Genomic DNA, 19,275 nt, shown 5'->3' with positions numbered 1-19,275 from the left:
GTGTAAACCATTGTAATTATTTGCTAATATTTTCTCCTCTGTAGAGTTGGTAGACATCGAAATCCTATAGGATAAGGAGTTATAATATTTCAAATGTATTCTTTGTCTTACACAGAATAATAAAAATCTTATATATATATATATATATATATATATATATATATATATATATATATAAGCAAGCAGGCTCCTTCCTTTTTGGCGACCAAATCTTTATATACTGGCCTTCTCGAACGTTCCAGCCTGTTTACTGTATTTATACGCGGAGGAACATAGTTCCTCTTGTTTTATGTGTGTAGTGGTCACCTCACGATGTCATATTCCTGCGCATTCTTCATACGCATGGTGGATAAGTTTTTAGCGTTTTTATTTAATGTAAAATGTTTATTCTGTTAAAAAAACAACTAATGTTGAAGGCTGCCGGCGAACAAAAAAAGATGGCTGCAATGTCTTTGAAGACTTGATAATCACTTCAAAATAAGAAATAAAACAAAATGGTGTTAGAAACCCACTCAGTAAATGTTGTGTGGGTTTTTTTTTACACCATCGTATTTTATTTCTAATTTTGAAGTGAATATCGAGTCTTCAAATATATCGTAGTCATCTTTTCTTGTTTGCCGGCCACCTTCAACATTAGTCATTTTTCGAACTGAATAAACATTTTACTTTGAATAAAAACGCTAAAAACTTACAGTTAGGTAGAAAAGTAACTTCTTGCCTTTGATAATATTTATTTGTTGTATATTTGTTTTTAACAACTTTTTTGAATCTGTGTGTATCGTAAAACAAAACAAAACTTTTATGTGACTATAGAGTGGTGTTTTAAAACTTTCGTAAGGCTATGAAGTGGTGTTTTAATTTCTATTTATAAAATGACTGGATGTTTTAAAAAAAAATTAATAAAAAATAAATCAATAAAGATCGGCTAAAAATGCCGATATTTTAAAATTACATGAGGATTTTGTAAGAATTTGAAAGCCAGTTTAAATTAATTCCTAATCGACAGTTTAAAGGCTTCCAAATTCCTTTCGATGTTCGAAGAAACACGAAATAATACCCCCCCCCCCCCAATAAATAAAAAATAAAAATAAAAAAAATAATAAAAGTGTCCGGCTTGTTTACGAAAAAACTGAAATGCATTCTGGTGGATTTAATTTCATAATGACTTTTTTTTAACGTTACTTCTGATATTTTAATCTATTGCATTTTTGTTTTATTTTGTTTAAATAAATCATCAATTTAAAATAAACAATGAATTAAAATTATTTTTTTAAAAATGTGTAAGTCACGTAGAGGCGTGAAACACAGACGTGCACACGAGAAATACTCATATTTTATTAATATAGAGATTAAACATTGGACAACCAGGTGATATTTACTCTTCTCTTCGCACGGACACGAAGTTAGTTTAAAGTAAGGGGGCCCAGTTTACCCCCAAAAAGGAGGCATTTTGCATGGCTTCAAAAAATTCCATGATCTGTCCGTTCATATTTGCCGGTGGGCGCCGATAATAAACCCTTTCCCCAATAGTGGGGATAATGCATGGGAAAGTGGCCTGAACAGAGGGATACTCTACTCTGATTCAACAGTTTCTTTTCACGGCGCCCCCTTTTCTGGCCCTGTGTCAGATTTTAAATATATTCTATGTATGTATGTCGGCCTCCCAGGGAATACTGGGTATGTGTATATCTGCTAGTTTCTATATATTAAAGAAAAAATAAATAAATAAACGGAAGTGATTTGTAAAACGTAAAATGATTGGTCAATTCAAATCCGGCTGTTCCATTCATTGCGTATTTTTTCCTCCTCCCTCCGTATATTTCGTTTAACTATAAAATGAAAATCCTTAAACCGAGGCTTCAGATTGCATCAGAAAATCAGGACAGCGTTTTTACTTCGTATTGAGGAAGACACCACTCTTCGCCCCCGCATCTCTGCGTGTGTTTTTTATTTTTACTATTCCTTTAAAAAAGTAGACATCATCTAACCAGCAGAATGACAGCTGAAGAATCTTTGGATACCTCCAAGGATAAATTTCCGAAAGACACCATCGTGTCTACCAATGACACCGGAGCAGCTACGGATCTCGACGAATCCAAGGCGAAGTTTATACCTAATGGCGATAAAGACGAACCTGATCATGTTATCGTCAAGGTCGGAACGAGCGAGTTTAACGGTCTCACCAAGGAAGATCTCATGAAATATGCCAATGACCCTTTCTGGGTGCGTACCCGTTTAATTTTGTTCGTTCTTTTCTGGGTTGGTTGGCTTGCTATGCTTGTAGCAGCCATCGTGATAATTGTCCTCGCGCCAAGATGCCCATACAAGCCCGACCTGAAATGGTACAACACCGACGTCGTCTACGAGATCTCTCCGCGCTCCTTCATGGACTCCGACGGCGACGGAAACGGCGATCTGAAAGGTGTCCAGGAACAGTTTCCGTATTTGGCTTCGATTGGAATGAAAACGCTGTGGATCCATTCACTGTTCGATTCCAAGTTCAAGGATTCTGGTTTCGGACTCATTAACCACACGGTCATCAACCCCACCTACGGCACCGAGGCCGACATCGTCGCCATGGTCAAGCAGTTTAAGAAGGACGGCAGACACCTGATCGCCGACTTTATTCCTTTTTACACCCATGTCGACCATCAGTGGTTCGAAAATAGCCGTAACAAACGCGAGAAAATGGATGACTACTATATCTGGGCGGACGCGAAAACTTTCAGTTCCCTGCCTTCTGAGGAGAAGAAAATGTGGTACAAGGACACTGCCCGTAATGAGTATTATCTGGCCACCATGGGGGAGTCTCTGCCCAACCTGAACTTGCACAATAAAGAAGTCCGTGACGAGCTGGGAGATATTCTGAGATATTGGTTCGCCCGTGGGGTGGCCGGATTCCACATCAATGACCTCGAGCACGCCATGACCTCCAACGTGACCGTCTCGGACAAAACGAAAACGCAACGTGAGCAAATCCTCGAAGCCCTCTACGAATGGAGGGCGATCGCTGACCACTACTCCGACAAGCCCGGGCGGGAGCGTCTCCTCTTCTCGACCGTGACGGTCACCAATCTGAACGATACCCTCGCTTACTACGGAGACGAAACCAAAAAGGGACTCAACTTCGTTGCAGCTGCGAACTTGGAGACCATCTCCAAAAACGATCCATCCTCCATTATGGATACTGTAGACACTGTCCTAGACGGGACCAGCACCGACTGGAGGGGTTGGCTGCTCGGTGACCAGGACCATAGTCGTATTATGTCACGGATGGATAACCCGAAATTGCTAAAAGCTCTGATGACCCTACAGATGCTCCTGCCAGGAACGGCTTTCTGCTACTATGGGGATGAGATCGGCATGAAAGACACATCCCTCTCAAATCTGACCGACTCTCTAAATAAAGCCGACCCTAATAATCCCCTAATCAATCGCTATAAATACAGGAGCCCGATGTTATGGAACACTAAAAGAAATGCGGGGTTCAGTACGGCGACCCCTTGGCTCCTGCCCCTAGCGGGTCTTGAGAGTGTCGCCTCGCAGAGGGCCTACAACAACAGAGATCCTTACCCAGTGCTGGAGACGTTTGCCGACCTCAACCAGCTCCGGTCCAACTACTCCTTCCAGTGGGGATCGTTTGTCCCGATCGTGACGAACTCTAAAGATACCGTCGCGTTCGTCCGACAGGCGGAGGGTTTCTCCGGTTACCTGGTGGCCATTAATTTCGGCAATAAGCCCCACACGGTCATGTTCAACGACCATCCGACACCCGGTGGACCCATGTTGCCTGACACAGTCCGGGTAGCCTTCCACAGTTTGCTCAACGATGACGACGAATTCAAACCCGGCGTCGTCCTCAACATCGCCAAGGCCCCCATCACACTCCATCAATACGAAGCGGCCGTCTTCAAATTCTTATAAAAAAAAAAAAAAAAAATACAGACCTCACACAGAAAAATACAAACTCCTCGTCACGATAACAAAAAGGGGGTAATTTTTACTTTTGACGCCGTAAATTAATTTTTAGAACATTATAGATAAAAGTTGTGAACGGTCAAGTGTGACGTCATATTATCCGACCTTAACAGATTACATAACTTCAAGATTTTTTTTTTTTTTTTTTTGTACTTGTACATCTGTTACCGCGCTGAAATAACATTATTTAAGAAACCTATTCTTAACATGGGGAGGGTATGGTGTTTTGTAACTATTTTGTACTTTCACCTAACAATTTAATGAAAAACAAAATTGTAAAACTTGAATTAACTTGGAAACACTATTTAAAAAATAGTGGGGTAAAATAAGTGCATAAGAACCTTTTTTTTTTATATTTGATCGTAATTTCCTAGTATTAAGCTATAAATTAACTTTTAACGCACGTTTTTATTCATTTCGTATTGCCACCCGGACATAGGGTTAATTCGATTTTTTTTAAACACTTTACTACATTTTGTACATCAAAAATGTTTGTCATAAGCAAACGACATGGGATAAAAAAAAAGGACATACCCTTCAATAAACCAACATTTTCATATAAATTATTGGCAATTCGGAATCTTAACCGATTGTTCCAAGGGAGGTAACTATTTTACTAAAGCAGTTGAAAATTTTTTTTTTTTCTTTTACAAGTAATCAAATATTAAGAAAAATTACAATATCATCGCATTTTACATATTTTTTGTTATTAATGAAAATTTGAAGAAAAAAAAAAAAATTTCTTACAATTTTTAGTAAAATAGATACATCCCCTGGAACAATGAGTTTCCAAATTCACAAATTTAATTTAATTTCTAACAATTTTTGAATATAAAAAAAAATGGGTTGAAAAGTAAATGGTAAAAAAAAAAAAAAGCTAGCCACGTGGTTTAATAATAAAAAAAAAGTTTAGAAATAAAATTTGCCTGAGAGAAGTAGGATTTAATTGACAGCTTAAAGGCTTCAAATCCCTTCTGAATTAATTCGCTATTAACGACGTTAAAAAATTAAATAATTTTTGCAAATTCTGACATGTGACTTTGTGGCTCATTTTACAATGCGTTAATTTTGGAAACGAAACCTTCCTATAAAAATTGAATAAATCGTGAAAAATGTGAGGGGAAATATGTGAATTATTTATTCATAACTTATTTTAACTTAAGCTATCATCAATATTAATTTTAAGGGGGGGGGGGTCTTGAAATAATTACCAACTTTGAGAATTTACGGCGTCAAAAGAAATTTTTACCAAAATATTAAAAATAAAAATTTAGTTGATAATAGAATTATCAATGCGTTTTTTGTATTTTGATTTTTAGTCTATTCTTTGGTATTTTAAATCTGACACCGAATTCAACATAATTTGAAAAAAAAAACCGATCACGGAACGAAAATATATTCCAAAAATCACATTTTTATTTATTTATTTTTTTTTTTTTTTTAACTAAGAAAATCAAATTTTATGTAGCTCGCTCCGTCATATTTAAAGTCCATCACTGGTTATCTCCACCTGAACACCCTTTACAGAAATAGATATCAAAATCAACCTTGTAATGGCTACGATTTGCTATTAATCGTAACAAAAAAATGGAAAAATTGCTTGATCAATTTACGTAATTTTTTTAAATATAAGGCATTTTCGTTCCGTAATTTACCTACACTAGTTTTTTTTATGTTGAATTCTGGACTTGCATTTTTAATTGACTTTAAATCAAAATATTTTAAACACAATTTCGTTTTTTATACTATGCCAATTCTATCAAGTGTCAGCAATTTATATGGAGCCACTTTAAAAAAAAACTGCTTTGAAGGTTGATGTGCCGTAAAACAGTGATTGTAAAAAATAAAGAGTGGTGTTTTTTTACATTATGAAAAGATGCCAAGGAAAAAATTAAAGGGAAATAACTCTTCAGACTTTAATCCCAACCATTGAATTGCCTCCCTTGATAGAATTTGGCATAAAGTTTAAAATTAATAAAAACGAGAGAAAAAATAGATAAGGCTGCATTAAAAATATTTGTTTGTTTTTATTTATTGCATTTTTTTTTTTTTTTTTTTTTTTTACCCTAAAAAATTTCGCGGATCAGTTTGGTATATAAATTTACTGGAAATGAGCCCCCCCCCCCCGATTTTGAAATGGCATATTTGTCAAAATCATAGACTGCACTTACTTCCCTTAGATTTTAAGAACTTTTCTGCAGTAACCAATAACAAAGCTCTATAATTCGATAAATCTTTTATTTTTCCACTCGTTCATTTTTTTATTGTTTAAATTTGTAGTAATTTCAACATCATACGTAATCTTTTTTTAATCTAATCTAATTTAATCTTTTGCGATTCCATTATACTGCTTTTTTTTTTTTCTTTTAAGGCGATTAATTGTAGTTTTACCTTGTCACTCTGATTTAGGGTTAGTGGTTCAAAAAAAAAAAAAAGTTTGAATTCCTATGAATATAATCATTTAACGTTAAAGTTATGTACGAAACTGATCACAACACCTGCTTTGAAGTCTCTTTACCGCCAACTTAGCATCTACATATTGATATCGTAGTACCTTTTAATGTACGTACATGTCAGGAGATTATGAATTATTCAATCGGGAGATCCTATTTATTAAAAAGGAGGATAGAAGGTGATAACATACTACAAACATTAAATTAGCGCATTTAAAGCAGTGTCAGTAAATCGCCATTAAAATGCGCGATGAAAACTTGAATATTTAGACTTACTATCTGTCGAAGTTTATATAACTACTTCAAAAATATAATTCAAACCCTAATTTATTTTTCAATAAAAGGAGCAAAGACCAAATTTAAAAATAACAGGTTTAATAGCCAAATATGCAATATTTGTTTTAAATCGGTTTTCTTTAAAAAAGATTTCAAGAAAATCAACTAATTTTAACTTACTTCGACTATTATATATATATATATATATATATATATATATATAAATTCCAAAAAATCACTTACCTATAAAAAATACTGATCAATGGGTACTTCCATTCGTCATTGTTAAGAATTTATATTTTATATTCCATGTCCTTTTTAAATAAAATACTTTTTTAAGCAAGTATTTAAAAATAGCGCGACATCAGATGTTTCAGAACGGAAATAAAGGGAGACAACTGTATCCTTTTATTCAAGTTAAGAACTATGGTGGCCTGTAAGGGCCAGAATTAATCTCCCTTTCTGTTGCTGGCTGTAAGCAAAAGTTAGTAAATATATTTATTGAAAAATAATCACAGTTCACTTATCAGTTTTTGCCGATAAAAAAAATTCCATTCAACCGATTTTCGATTTTGTTCTCTTTAAAAAAATCACAGGAGTTTTTTTATTTCATATATTTTATTCGTCTTTATGGAGTGATTTTTTTTTTTTTTTTTTAATCTTAAAAAAAAATAATTGAATGAAGCAGAAAAAATTGTTGTAGGTATTCAATCTTTTCAGGACAATTTTAAAAATGTGGAGTTTCACTTTAAAAAAAGGTTTTAAACTTCTGACTTTACAGGTAAATTTGCACAAAACTTTTTTGTTGTTTTAACTTTTGTTTATTGATCTTTTATCTTCAATTTGTGATATATCAATCTGAGGTGAGAAAATTATTTTCATTTTAATAGATATTTCAAAATAAGGTGAATTTAAAAAAAAAAAAACTTTTGTCTAGAATATTATATTCGGTTTATTGGAAAGAGCATAAAATTTCGCATTAAGCCAGCAAATATTGTAAAAATTGAACAAATAGGAAAATTTTGATAGATTTTTAAATTGAAAAAATTTAACTCGTAAAATTCAATTCATTTTATTACGTAAAAAAACGGCTGCATGAGGGCATGCAGGCACTTTGTAAACACTTTTTTTTTTTAAATAAAAAATAATATTTCTATTATTTTTACAAAAAACTTTAGTTTATTTTGGAAGTATATTCCATAAAGAAATTAAACAAACCACTTTAAAAAGAGAAATTACGAGTTTTGTATATTTTATTAGCAGTTTTGTGTTAAGAGTGTCAAAAATTCCCGAAAAGTTCTGACACACCTAGCGCATCTATATAATAATTTAATGTTCGTAGTATGTTATCACCTCTGCTCGTTTTTAATAAATAGGATCCCCTGATCATTGGAGACGTGTAAAAACCAAAAAGAAACCAACAGTGTTGCTTTTGGGCCGAACATAAACTAAAATATACCTTCTTTGTCTTCCGGCAATAATCCAAGGGTATCTTTTCTGTCTAAAGATATTATAATGATATTGTGTGGTTTCCATTCATGCTGCGCATTCATAAAATTGAAATATGTCAGGCTCGTATAAGGATATTGGAGATAAACCATAACCGTATATAGTCTGACACTACATTAACCAGATTACTTAAATAATTTTACAGTTACAATAATATTACATGGTCTCCATTCATGTTGAATGTTCAAAGAATGCCCAGTAATATATTACATATGAAAGATGCCGCTCTGGAATTTCCACAGGTCTTGCTAGTATGATATCTCCAAATTTACAAAATTATTTTCAAAGAATGCCCATCTTGTATATTATTCTCACTGATTGAGTTACATGTGACTAGATTGCCTGATCTGTGCAAGTTAAAAAAAAAAAATGCAGGAAAAATGCTTCACGATCATGGAAAAAAACAAACTTTAGGCATTAAAAGTATTTTGGCTTTGGTTAAGACTTTTTTTTTTTCTCAAATCTTAATACCCCTTATGTCAAATCTCGAGTCTGTAGACTAAAAATTGACAGAGTAGTTAGGTAGGGAAATGTACACACACACAATTTCACGTTTATATATATATATATATATATATATATATATATATATATAGATTGGCACCTCTGTTTACAAAACCATGTGACAGACAAATTTTAAGGTATGGATGACCAACACGGTATATATAAGATTGCTTTTCTTTTTTTTTTTTAAGCAAAAATAAAAATATAAGTTTTATTAAAACCGCCTTTATTTGAACTTTTACAACAAAACTAACCTTTATAATGAAATGTTTGACTTTTTTTTTTAAATTAAATATCAAAGATGTTGGTATTTAAAAAAAAAATTTTTTTTACATCAAACATCAAAAAGAACTATAAAAAAATATATTTATGAACTGTTTTTTTTTTGTTTTTTTTTTTTGAGATTTTCTTTATGTACAATGGAAATATGTCACTGACTCCTATTATAAGGATATTGGAGATAAACCGTAATAACCAGATATATTCTGACACTACATTAACCAAATTACTTAGATATATAATTTTACAGAAAGAACAGAAAAGGTGAAGTGTAGTAACAGAACAGATACTACACCTTGTTCCAAAAAGCCAAGAACAATGTTTTATTACAAAGATTAATTTTAATTTAATTAAATTTTAGGGCATATGTCCCCGCAGTTTGTATGTATATGGTGTAATTTAGAGGTCCAATTTTCATAAATTTTATGCATTAAATTAGGCTGTATTTTGGTAATAATGCATCGAATGTTGTCTTCCAAGTGGTTTATTGTGTCTAATCTATCAGCGTAGACTTCGGACTTTATGTATCTCCTAAGAAAATAATCTAATGGGGTTAAATTTCACAAACAAAATTGTGAAATTATTTGTTCATCAAATGTTTCTCTCAGTAAATTGATCGTATCATTTGCAATTTGCAAACGCTGCTCAGGTGTCAGTCGCTTCATGATAGAATTGCCAAACCAAGCTGAATTCCACCGAAAGTTGCAAAATCTGCACTTAAATAAGAGTTGTCAGTTTAAAGTTTGCTGCCTCAAAAAAACAAAAAACACTACTTTAAAACATACTGCGATGCAACATTGCAGTGATGGGACAGAGGTTGGTGATTGGCTGATAGTGCGGGACCTATTAGATTTGAACCCCTTTTTTGTCTAAGTGCGAGAGACTACAACTACAAACTCAAGCACTGTTATTCATTCTTTCAATGTGGCCATACCATCAAAGTCTCCTGCTCTGCACACATGTTTCTATACTATGCAGATTTAATTTTTTTTTTTTTTTACATAAGTCACCACTTATTGATGTCCAGAGGCCACTCGAGGATAAGGGTTAAAGAGTGTAGTCAATAAGAGAATATCATAGTTATCGTTAGTAGTGTAAATTTGGTAAATTGGATTACCTAAGGTGAACGGCTCATCAAGAACTTGTTTACATTGGACTTGAAGATGATCATATTGTAGTCAGATGAAAAGCAGGGAAACGGAAGAGAGTTCCACAGTCGTGCAGTTCTAAGAAAGAAGCTTTGTTCATGGAATCTACGTTTATGGTTAGGCACAGATAAAGAGTGGGGAAATTATTGATAGTGTTTTCAGCTAGACGAGTGTTCCTCGTGAAAGTTTGGCGAGGGGGGGAGCATAGATTGGAGCTCAGGCAAGCACTTTCCATGAAAATAATAAAGCAGAGACAGGCTTGCAACATCTCTTTTGTGAGAAAGAGGTTGCAGGGAAGAGAAAAGAGTACCCCTACTAGGCTACAAAGACTGTTTTGAAGGTCTTTCTAGCAGCTCCTTACCAGATGTGGCAGCAATACTTCATCCTTAGGTGTACCTGGCTCTTATATAGGTAGGGAATTGTATCAGCAGTGAGATAGCTACTGAATCGATAGATAGAAGGATCCCATCATTTTCCAGCGACCTTGGCAACAGATTTGATGTACGAATTTAAATCTTCCTCTGAGGTCATCAGATCTAAGCCTGTATTTAAAACTCACATTATAATTCATTTATCTCTCGTTTGTTTTCACTTTCATCATCACAACGCCTGAGAGATGTTTCTTTCTGACAATAGTAGTACCCCTCTGCTGGTTAGTGATTACAAAAGTTCCATCAACTTACTCCATTCATATTTTTTTCTAATATTTTCACCCCAAACAAGGCTCAGTGCCACCTTAATGCAGGGAGCTACTATCTGGGACATAATTTGCAGGGATACTATGTAGGGAGTTGAGCAGCAAGATATCAGTTTACATTACACTTGAACTTTTGCAGGTCACTATAGTCAGGAAGGGACCCAGAAGGGAATCCCAAAGTCTAGCAGTCATAGGAAAGAAACTATTAGAGCAGAAGGCTTTCTGACATCTAGAGATATCTACTGTGTAGGGGTGGGATTTTGCTGCTTATTGGGAGTATTTACGTCAAGGAGGTACAAGAACTTGTAGTTTGTCGGGTCATTAAAATACTTGTAAAACAGGCAGAAGGATGCAGCATTTCGTCGATGAGACAGAGGTTGAAGTCTAGCTGACAATGCGAGGCCTATTAAGTTGGTGACTCTTTTGAACTTTGTCTAAGAGTGAGAGACTAGTAGCAGATACACCAGCCCAAATGTGGCAACAATACTCCATACATGCACAAATAGTGGCCTTGTAGAGGTACAAGATACTCTTAGATGTAAGTAACTTTCTAGCACGGTAGAGAGAGCCCACCTTCTTTGCAGCAGCCTTAGCAATTCCCTCAACGTATCTGTTCCAATTTATGTTCCCTGTGAACGTTAAGCCAAAGAGTTTGAACGAAGTACTTTCAGGCAATGTATCATTAGCCATGGCTATTAGTTGTTGAGTAGGTTTCTTGGAATTATTAATAGAAAGAAGCTTAGTCTTGGCAGCATCGAATGTTACCATCCATTTTTGTCTCACTCCACTACAGACTGGAGGTTTTCCTCTAAGGTTTCCGCTATTTTTTTTTTTTTTTTTTTTTTTTTTACATGGAGGTCACCACTTATCAGGGTCCAGAAGCCACTCGGGGATAAGGATTATTGCATGTACAGTAATCAATGCATAGTATCATAGTAATCGTTAGTAATGGAGATTTGATAAAGTGTCTTACTTAAGGGGGCGGTTCATCAGGAATTTGTTTATGTTGGACTTGAAGACATCCAAGTTGTAGTCAGGTGGGAAACAGGCAAACGAAAAAGAGTTCCACAGGCGGGCACTTCTAAGAAAGAAGCTTTGTTCATGGAATCTACGTTTTGATTTAGACTCAGATAAAGAGTGGGGAAAATTATTGACAGTGGTTTCAGCTAGACGGGTGTTTTTCATGAAAAATTGGCGACGGGGGACCAGAGATTGGAGCTCAGATGAGCACTTGCCATGGAAATAACAATAAAACAAAGACAGGCTTGCAACGTCTCTTCTGTGGGAGAGAGGTTGCAGGGAAGAGAAAGGGGTATCCCCACTAAGCCACGAAGTCTATTTTGTACTCTGTCAAGGCAGGATAGGCTGTTTTTAACAGCTCCACCTCAGACGTGGCAGCAGAACTCCATTCTTGGACGTACTTTGCTTTCATACAGATAGAGAATTGCATCAGTAGGGAGATATCTTCTGGAGCGGTAGAAGGATCCTACCATTTTCCCAGTGACCTTGGCAACAGACTTGATGTACGTGTTCCATTTCAGATCAGGAGTAAAGGTCAAACCCAGAAGCTTGTCAAAACATGGAGCCTGCCTAAGACGAGAGCCATCCATTTTAATTGATGCCAGATGGGGATCAGAGCATTGATGATGTAAAGATAGAAGCTTGGTTTTAGATGCATTAAAAGCAACCAGCCACCTCTTCCCCAGATCAGAGGAGAGAGAATCAGAGAGAACTTTGTCATTTACAGCCTTTGATGTGTTGCCATAGATGGTCATGTCATCAGCATAGATAGATGTCAACAAATGATTTAAGTATGTGTTTTGGGAGATAATTGATGTAAATCAGGAAGAGAGTTGGGCCCAGGATGGACCCCTGAGGGACTCCAGCATTAATACTGTGGGCCCCTGATTTCTGCCCATCAACCACTACTCTTATGAGCCTATCAGAGAGAAATAATTGAATAATTGAGAAAACATTTCCAGTTATACTGTAGCTGGAAATCTTGTGAAGTAGGCCCTTATGCTATACCTTATCAAAGGCCTTTGATATGTCAAGAGCAATTGCCCAGAAAGGAAGCCTTTGTCGAGAGATTCACTAATCCTATGAGATATAACCGTTAGCACATCGGTTGTAGATCTAGCAGAATGGAAACTATATTGCATGTCACTAAGAAGATTATTTCTGCTGAGGTGGTTGACTACTACTCTTTTTAATATGGATTCCAGCAGTTTGCTCATGACACACAGGAGACTTATTGGTCTGTACTGAGATGGAGATGACTTATCACCTGAATTCTTGGTACTAGTGCAGAGAGTGATCCGGACGTAAATAACGTTATTATTTAAAAAGCCATTCTTAACATGGGGAGGGGAGGGTGTTTTGTACCTATTCTATACTTCAACTTTACAATTGAATAAAAAAAATACATAAAACTTTAATTAAACTTGGAAATACGATTTAAAAAATAGTGCGGATCACTCTCTGCACTAGCACCGAATTCTTAAATACAAGGTATACTAATGAGGTTTTCCAGGGTGTTGGAAAGCACTTCTCTTCTATTGCTTTGTATATGTGCTCATTCGTTTTTCCCATGTGCCTCTTAGTGTGTGGTGTCGGCAGCAAATATAACCATCTCGGAGACAACTTTATCAGGGAGGTAATTTATGAATATCAAGAATAATAAAGGCCCAAGGATCGACCCCTGAAGCACACCCGCATTTATGTTTTGTCATAAAACAATCGAGGACAACCAGGATTTAATTATGTTCGTATATAATATAATTTAATTAAAATTCGTATATAATATAATTTAATTAAAATTCGTATATAATATAGGTTTAATTAAAGATTTATGTTTTTTTTTTAATTCAATTGTAAGGGTGAAGTATAGAATAGGTACAAAACACCCTCCCCATGTTAAGAATGGCTTTTTAAATAACGTTATTATTTACGTCCGGATCACTCTCTGCACTAGTACCCATTTTTCTGTGTTACGTAGGTTTTGATAATTTTTAGATCAATTAAAAACAGTAAGTTTTCACGAGCGGTGAACAAAAGAATTTTTATTTTTCGGTGGAGGGGCAAGGGGACGGGTGGTGTAAACAGAATTTTTGTGAAAAATTAAAATTAAACTGTTTTGCTCGGTGTATGCCGGCGCGTTACTTAGGGAAAAACAATTAAACTGCAGAAGCACCTGTTAAATGTTGTACAAGTTTTATAATTGCCCCCCCCCCCCTCCAAAAAATAATAAAATAAAAAATAAAAATGCTTTTGTAGACCGCTCGTGAAAACTTAATTTTTTTGATCAATTAAAATGCATCAAAAACTACGTAACACAGAAAAGTGAACCACATTTTGTTTTGTTTTTGTTTCAGTGACCCCGAAAATCTCAAAAAAAATTTATTGGTCGGTGTTCTGTTATAGTTAAAGTAAATATTTAACTTTTTTTTCTTTTTTACCTCCTCACGAGGGCAGAGTTAGACACAAGGTCGGTTTATAATGTGTGTGGGGTGGGGTGGGTGGGGGTAACCAGCTCCCAAAAAGGGTCATTCTGGTTAGTAACAAAAATAAAAAACGAAGGATTTCTCCTCCATTAACAGTGTGGCCAATTTTCCTACTGCTGGAGTGGACTGCTGGGTGGGGCTGCTGGGCTTGAAACAGGGAGAAAGTTGCAACAGTTTGCCCTGATGCGACTTCTAAGGTCTGGAAGCACTAATGTTCGTCCAACTTCTCTCTAAAAAAAAAAAAAAAAAAAAAACACGTTCCCCTATGCGGTATTTTGTTGCTTTAAATACGAAGCTGGGGGGGGGGCATAATGTGAAATTACATTCACACGTGAAAAAAAGAAGTCTTGGAATATATTTCCTTTCTTTTTTCCAGAATACAAGCTCCTAGGAAAATGCCTTAAAGATCACCTCACATTTAAACCCCCCCCCCGCTAGTCTCGCTTACCAGCTGACGCAAGATACCCCCCCCCCGCTAGTCTCGCTTACCAGCTGACACAAGATATCCCCCCCGCTAGTCTCGCTTACCAGCTGACGCAAGATATCCCCCTCCCCGCTAGTCTCGCTTACCAGCTGACACAAGATATCCCCCCCGCTAGTCTCGCTTACCAGCCGACGCAAGATACCCCCCCCCGCTAGTCTCGCTTACCAGCCGCCGCAAAATATCCCCCCCCCCTCGCCTAAGCACACCGAATTTAATTTTAAATTTCTCCTTAAAAAACGACGACTTCCTACATACAGGTCGACCGAATTGCATTCTAAGTTCTTTTAAAAGCGACGATATTTTTTTTTTTTTTTTTTAAACAAAAGCGTTCGACTCGAATCGTAGATTCATAAATAACTCGTTTATACTGCTTTTTTTTCTCTCAAAAGACAACGGAATTTCACCCCAAAGTCCACGTTTAAAACGACTACTTTTTAGTACAAGTCGACCGAAATCGTATAAAGCTCTTTTAAAACGACTTTCCAAAACGAATTCGACTCGAATTGTCCTTTTATAAAAGAACTCCTTCATTTAAAAGCGACGATTCTTTTTCCAACAACAGGATTTCATTTTAAATTCCGCATTGAAAACGACTTGCAGGCGCACATAAAAAAATTATCCCAAAGTCCGAGTTTCGAACGCGTGTTTTAACTTCATCGCATCAAATTTTCACGACGACAATTAAAAAGGACAATTCAACGAATCCCTGTAAGAAGTCACAGAAGGTTCTCTCCGAACCTGCAGGCTGTTTAACTCGATATTCAGGGTCCTTCTAGGAAAGAGATACGCGCTGGCAGGCATTCAGCCCAGGAAGACGCCATCTCAGAAATTAATTAAATCCGGTATAGAAATTACCGATGGCCACCTGTTGCAAAATGTGGCGAATTTGCCTAGTGCTGGGCTTGAAACAGGGAGACAGTTGCTACAGGTTGCCCTGTTGCGACCTCTAAGGTCTGGAAGCACTAATGTGCGCCCAACCTCTGCCAATGCCTAAAACAAGCAAACACGCCCCCTATGCGGTATTCTGTTGCTTTAAATACGAAGCGGGGGGGGGGGTGTAACGTGAAATTACGTTCACACGTGAATCACGCATGCCTAAGAATTAGATGGCATAGCAGACGCCCAGAGAGACAGACGCTTACATAATTTCTCACAACAGAGACCAAAAAAGTGAAGTGCAGCAATCAGCATTAGAACAGTTACTACACTTTGAGATATTAAATTTTTTTTATTCACAAGAAAAATTACAATTGGGAAAACGAACAAAACATTTACGCACAAGGCCAACTCGGATACTACACTTTGATCCTGGCCCGAAGGTCAAGTGCCATTGAAATCTGTGAAATCGCACATTTTCCAATCAAAGTTTCTCGGTCAATGTTCACCGTTATGCCAACTGAAGACGCCTCAACAATTTATTGAAAAATGACGACTTTTAAAGGTTTTCGGTTATGCTGAAAACAAATATCGATGGGAAAATTAGCGCAGTTTGAGATAAAAATAACTGCATTTTGGGGGTTGTATTACTGTACACAGATTCGAAAAAGTTGTCAAAAAACAAATATATAACAAATAAATGTTATCAAAGGCAAGATAAGTTACTTTTCTACCTAACTGGATATATTTTTTTTTGTTTTTATTCAATGTAACATGTTTATTCAGCTCGAAAAACATGCAGTGACTGTTTACCGATGTATTCGAAAATTCAAAATGGCGCCCGACACTCTTTAACTTGGTAAGTTTGGCAAAAGGTGTTATAAATAATAAACTAGATAAAATACTATTTAAAAAACACCGAATATATGTCAACTTATGTCACGGTAACATATGAGCGAATTTCTAACAGTATTTTGTCTAGTTTATTATTTATAACATATTTTCCGGAACTTACCGTGTTAAAGAGAGTGTAGGGCGCCATTTTGAATTTTCCAATACATCGGTAAACACTGTATGCTTTTCGAGCTGAATAAACATGTTAAATTGAATAAAAACACGAAAAATATATCCAGTTAGGTAGAAAAGTAACTTATCTTGCCTTTGATTACATTTATTTGTTATATATTTATTTTTTGACAACTTTTTCGAATCTGTGTACAGTAATACAAACCCGCATTTTGTTATGTAATTTCTAGTAGTTTTATTTGGCCGCCATCTTTGTTGTTTCAATGAAATGGTATATTGAGCATGCGCGCGCACGCTACAGTGAACAGACGATCTGTGAAGTTACCTCAACGCAATTCCGAAAGCCGTTCTTTCATGAGGAGGTGGGGATGTTTATTCCGAAAGTCGTTCTTAACATAGGGAGGTGGGGTGTTTATTCCGAAAGAAATGACGTTGAATAAACGTTTGCATCTTGTAGACTTAACTACACACCGCATGCTCACAATTCCATTTCACTGAAACAACAAAAGATGGCGGTCAATTCAAACATAAAAATTACGATGCACAATACAGGTATTTATATCTTGAAAACTATTTGTCCGCGCTAATTTTCCCTGCGATATTCGTGCCGAGTTGTTATCGAAAAATGTAGAGGCGTCTTCAGTTGGCGTAACGGTGAACTCCTGTTTCTCTCCTAAAACCACCTGACTGTGGAACTCTGTGCCACAGGTCTGCTTTTCAGCTGACTACAACATGGGTGTCTTCAAGTCTAATGTAAATAAGTTCTTGTTGGGCCGTCCTCTTAAATAATACAATTCTACTCAATTTCTATCACTACCGATCATTAGGCTTACTGACTACCTTTATCCTTAAGTGGCCTTCAGGCCTTCATAAGTGGTGAATCACTTGTAAAAAAAAAACTTTAGGTTCTCATTCATCTTCGTTGTCTTGAACACAAACTAGTTGCCATCTTACCGTAAATTTCAAGATTATAAAAAGTGTTAGCTATCAGGTACATTTCAGCTCTGTAATGTAATGGGATCAGTCAAGGTTTACAGACGCCAGCAACTGCATAAAAATTACCTCAGTCTATACGGATTTCTCTTTCACTAAGGACAGGAAATATCAGCATCTAAATTTCTAAATTCTAATGTCGGTTTTTAATGTAGGAAAAATGTTGCACCCCCACCCCATAAAAAGTTTTGTACCCTACATTAAAAAAATAGTTAATTCCTCCCGCCCCCTTTCTTAAAATAAAACTTTCCCAATATTAACAATCGATTTTTTGACGAAAACAACTCTTTTTTTCTCTTTCTTTGGTATTTTTTACGACCTGCCCCAGCGTAGTATAAATACCCCCAACCACCCATGTTGAGAACGGCTTTCGGAATACGCCCTCCCAACCTTCCCATGTTAAGAACGGCTTTCGAAGCTGGGGGTGTTTATTCCGAAAGCCGTTCTTAACATGGTGAAGTTGTAATGCTTATCATACGCTGGGGAACGTCGTAAAAGTTTACCCTTTCTTTTTTAAAAGTTAAAATGCCTATTAAAAAATGGGTGCTAATGCACTTATTGATCCGCGCTATATTTTTACAATCGTATTTCCAAGTTTAATTAAAGTTTTATGGGGTTTTTTTTATTCAATTGTAAGGCTAAAGTACAGAATAGGTACAAAACACCCTCCCCTCAACATGTTAAGAATGGCTTTTTAAATAATAACGTTATTATTTCAGCACGGTGCAGGTGCACTAGTATCAAAAATTGTATATAAACTATTAAAATGCAACTCTGGATTTATTACTATTTTTTTTAATTTAAAAAATTGTATCTCCGGTGCTTGTTAAGATAGATTTTTTGGTAAATTTATACAAACACCGTGACAGCGAATTAACCCTAACCCTAACCCTAAACCCTAACCCTAACCCTGTCACGGTGTTTGTATAATAATACCGATTTTTTTAAATATGTCGTTTAAGCAAAAACAATATTACTTACTTAATTGCCATGTCGACAATAGTAATATATCCAAAAATTACGGAAATTCATCGAGTAGAACTACTGTATTTAAAAAAAAAAAAAAAAAAAAAAAGAAGTTTTTTTTAGATTAGGTCCCCTCCCCTCCACAATTTTCTTTTAAATGACACCTTTTATGTTTTCGACTATGCTGAATACGAAAATCGCATTGAAATTTTGCAGAAATAATTAGTTATCGAGATATAAAAAGTTGTATTATGCATTGTATTCTTTGGCGGCCATCATTTTTTTACGCGAGTACAGTGTCAATCATAGATGATTAGATTTGTTTATGGCGCGCGTAAAAAGACGGCAGCCAAAGAATACAATGCATAATACAACTTTTGGGTTTGTATTACTGTACACATAGATTCGAAAAAGTTGTCAAAAAACAAATATATAACAAATAAATGTTATCAAAGGCAAGATAAGTTAATTTTCTACCTAATTGGATATGTTTTTTGTGTTTTTATTCAATGTAACATGTTTATTCAGCTCGAAAACCATATAGTGTTTACCGATGTATTGCAAAATTCAAGATGGCGCCTCA

General features: G+C 35.7%; 1 protein-coding gene across 1 annotated transcript; it reads left to right on the top strand.

The window, feature by feature from the left end:
- Positions 1 to 1,347: 1,347 nt before the first annotated feature.
- On the top strand, positions 1,348 to 5,340 carry LOC145258330 (amino acid transporter heavy chain SLC3A1-like). Its single transcript, XM_080116482.1, has one exon. It carries the CDS (start codon positions 1,996 to 1,998, stop codon positions 3,922 to 3,924), a length of 1,929 nt encoding a protein of 642 aa, XP_079972608.1. The 5' UTR covers positions 1,348 to 1,995; the 3' UTR covers positions 3,925 to 5,340.
- Positions 5,341 to 19,275: the final 13,935 nt, after the last annotated feature.

Source organism: Euprymna scolopes, chromosome 33, assembly GCF_053919585.1.
Source record: "Euprymna scolopes isolate OS-2025 chromosome 33, ASM5391958v1, whole genome shotgun sequence".
NCBI lineage: Eukaryota > Metazoa > Mollusca > Cephalopoda > Sepiida > Sepiolidae > Euprymna > Euprymna scolopes.
The sequence above is the reverse complement of the archived record's forward strand: the minus strand, read 5'-3'. Positions and strand labels throughout refer to the sequence as shown.

Bases quoted from the DNA above. Each gene is read 5' to 3' on its own strand.
- LOC145258330 (XM_080116482.1), top strand. From the start codon at position 1,996: ATGACAGCTGAAGAATCTTTGGATACCTCCAAGGATAAATTTCCGAAA.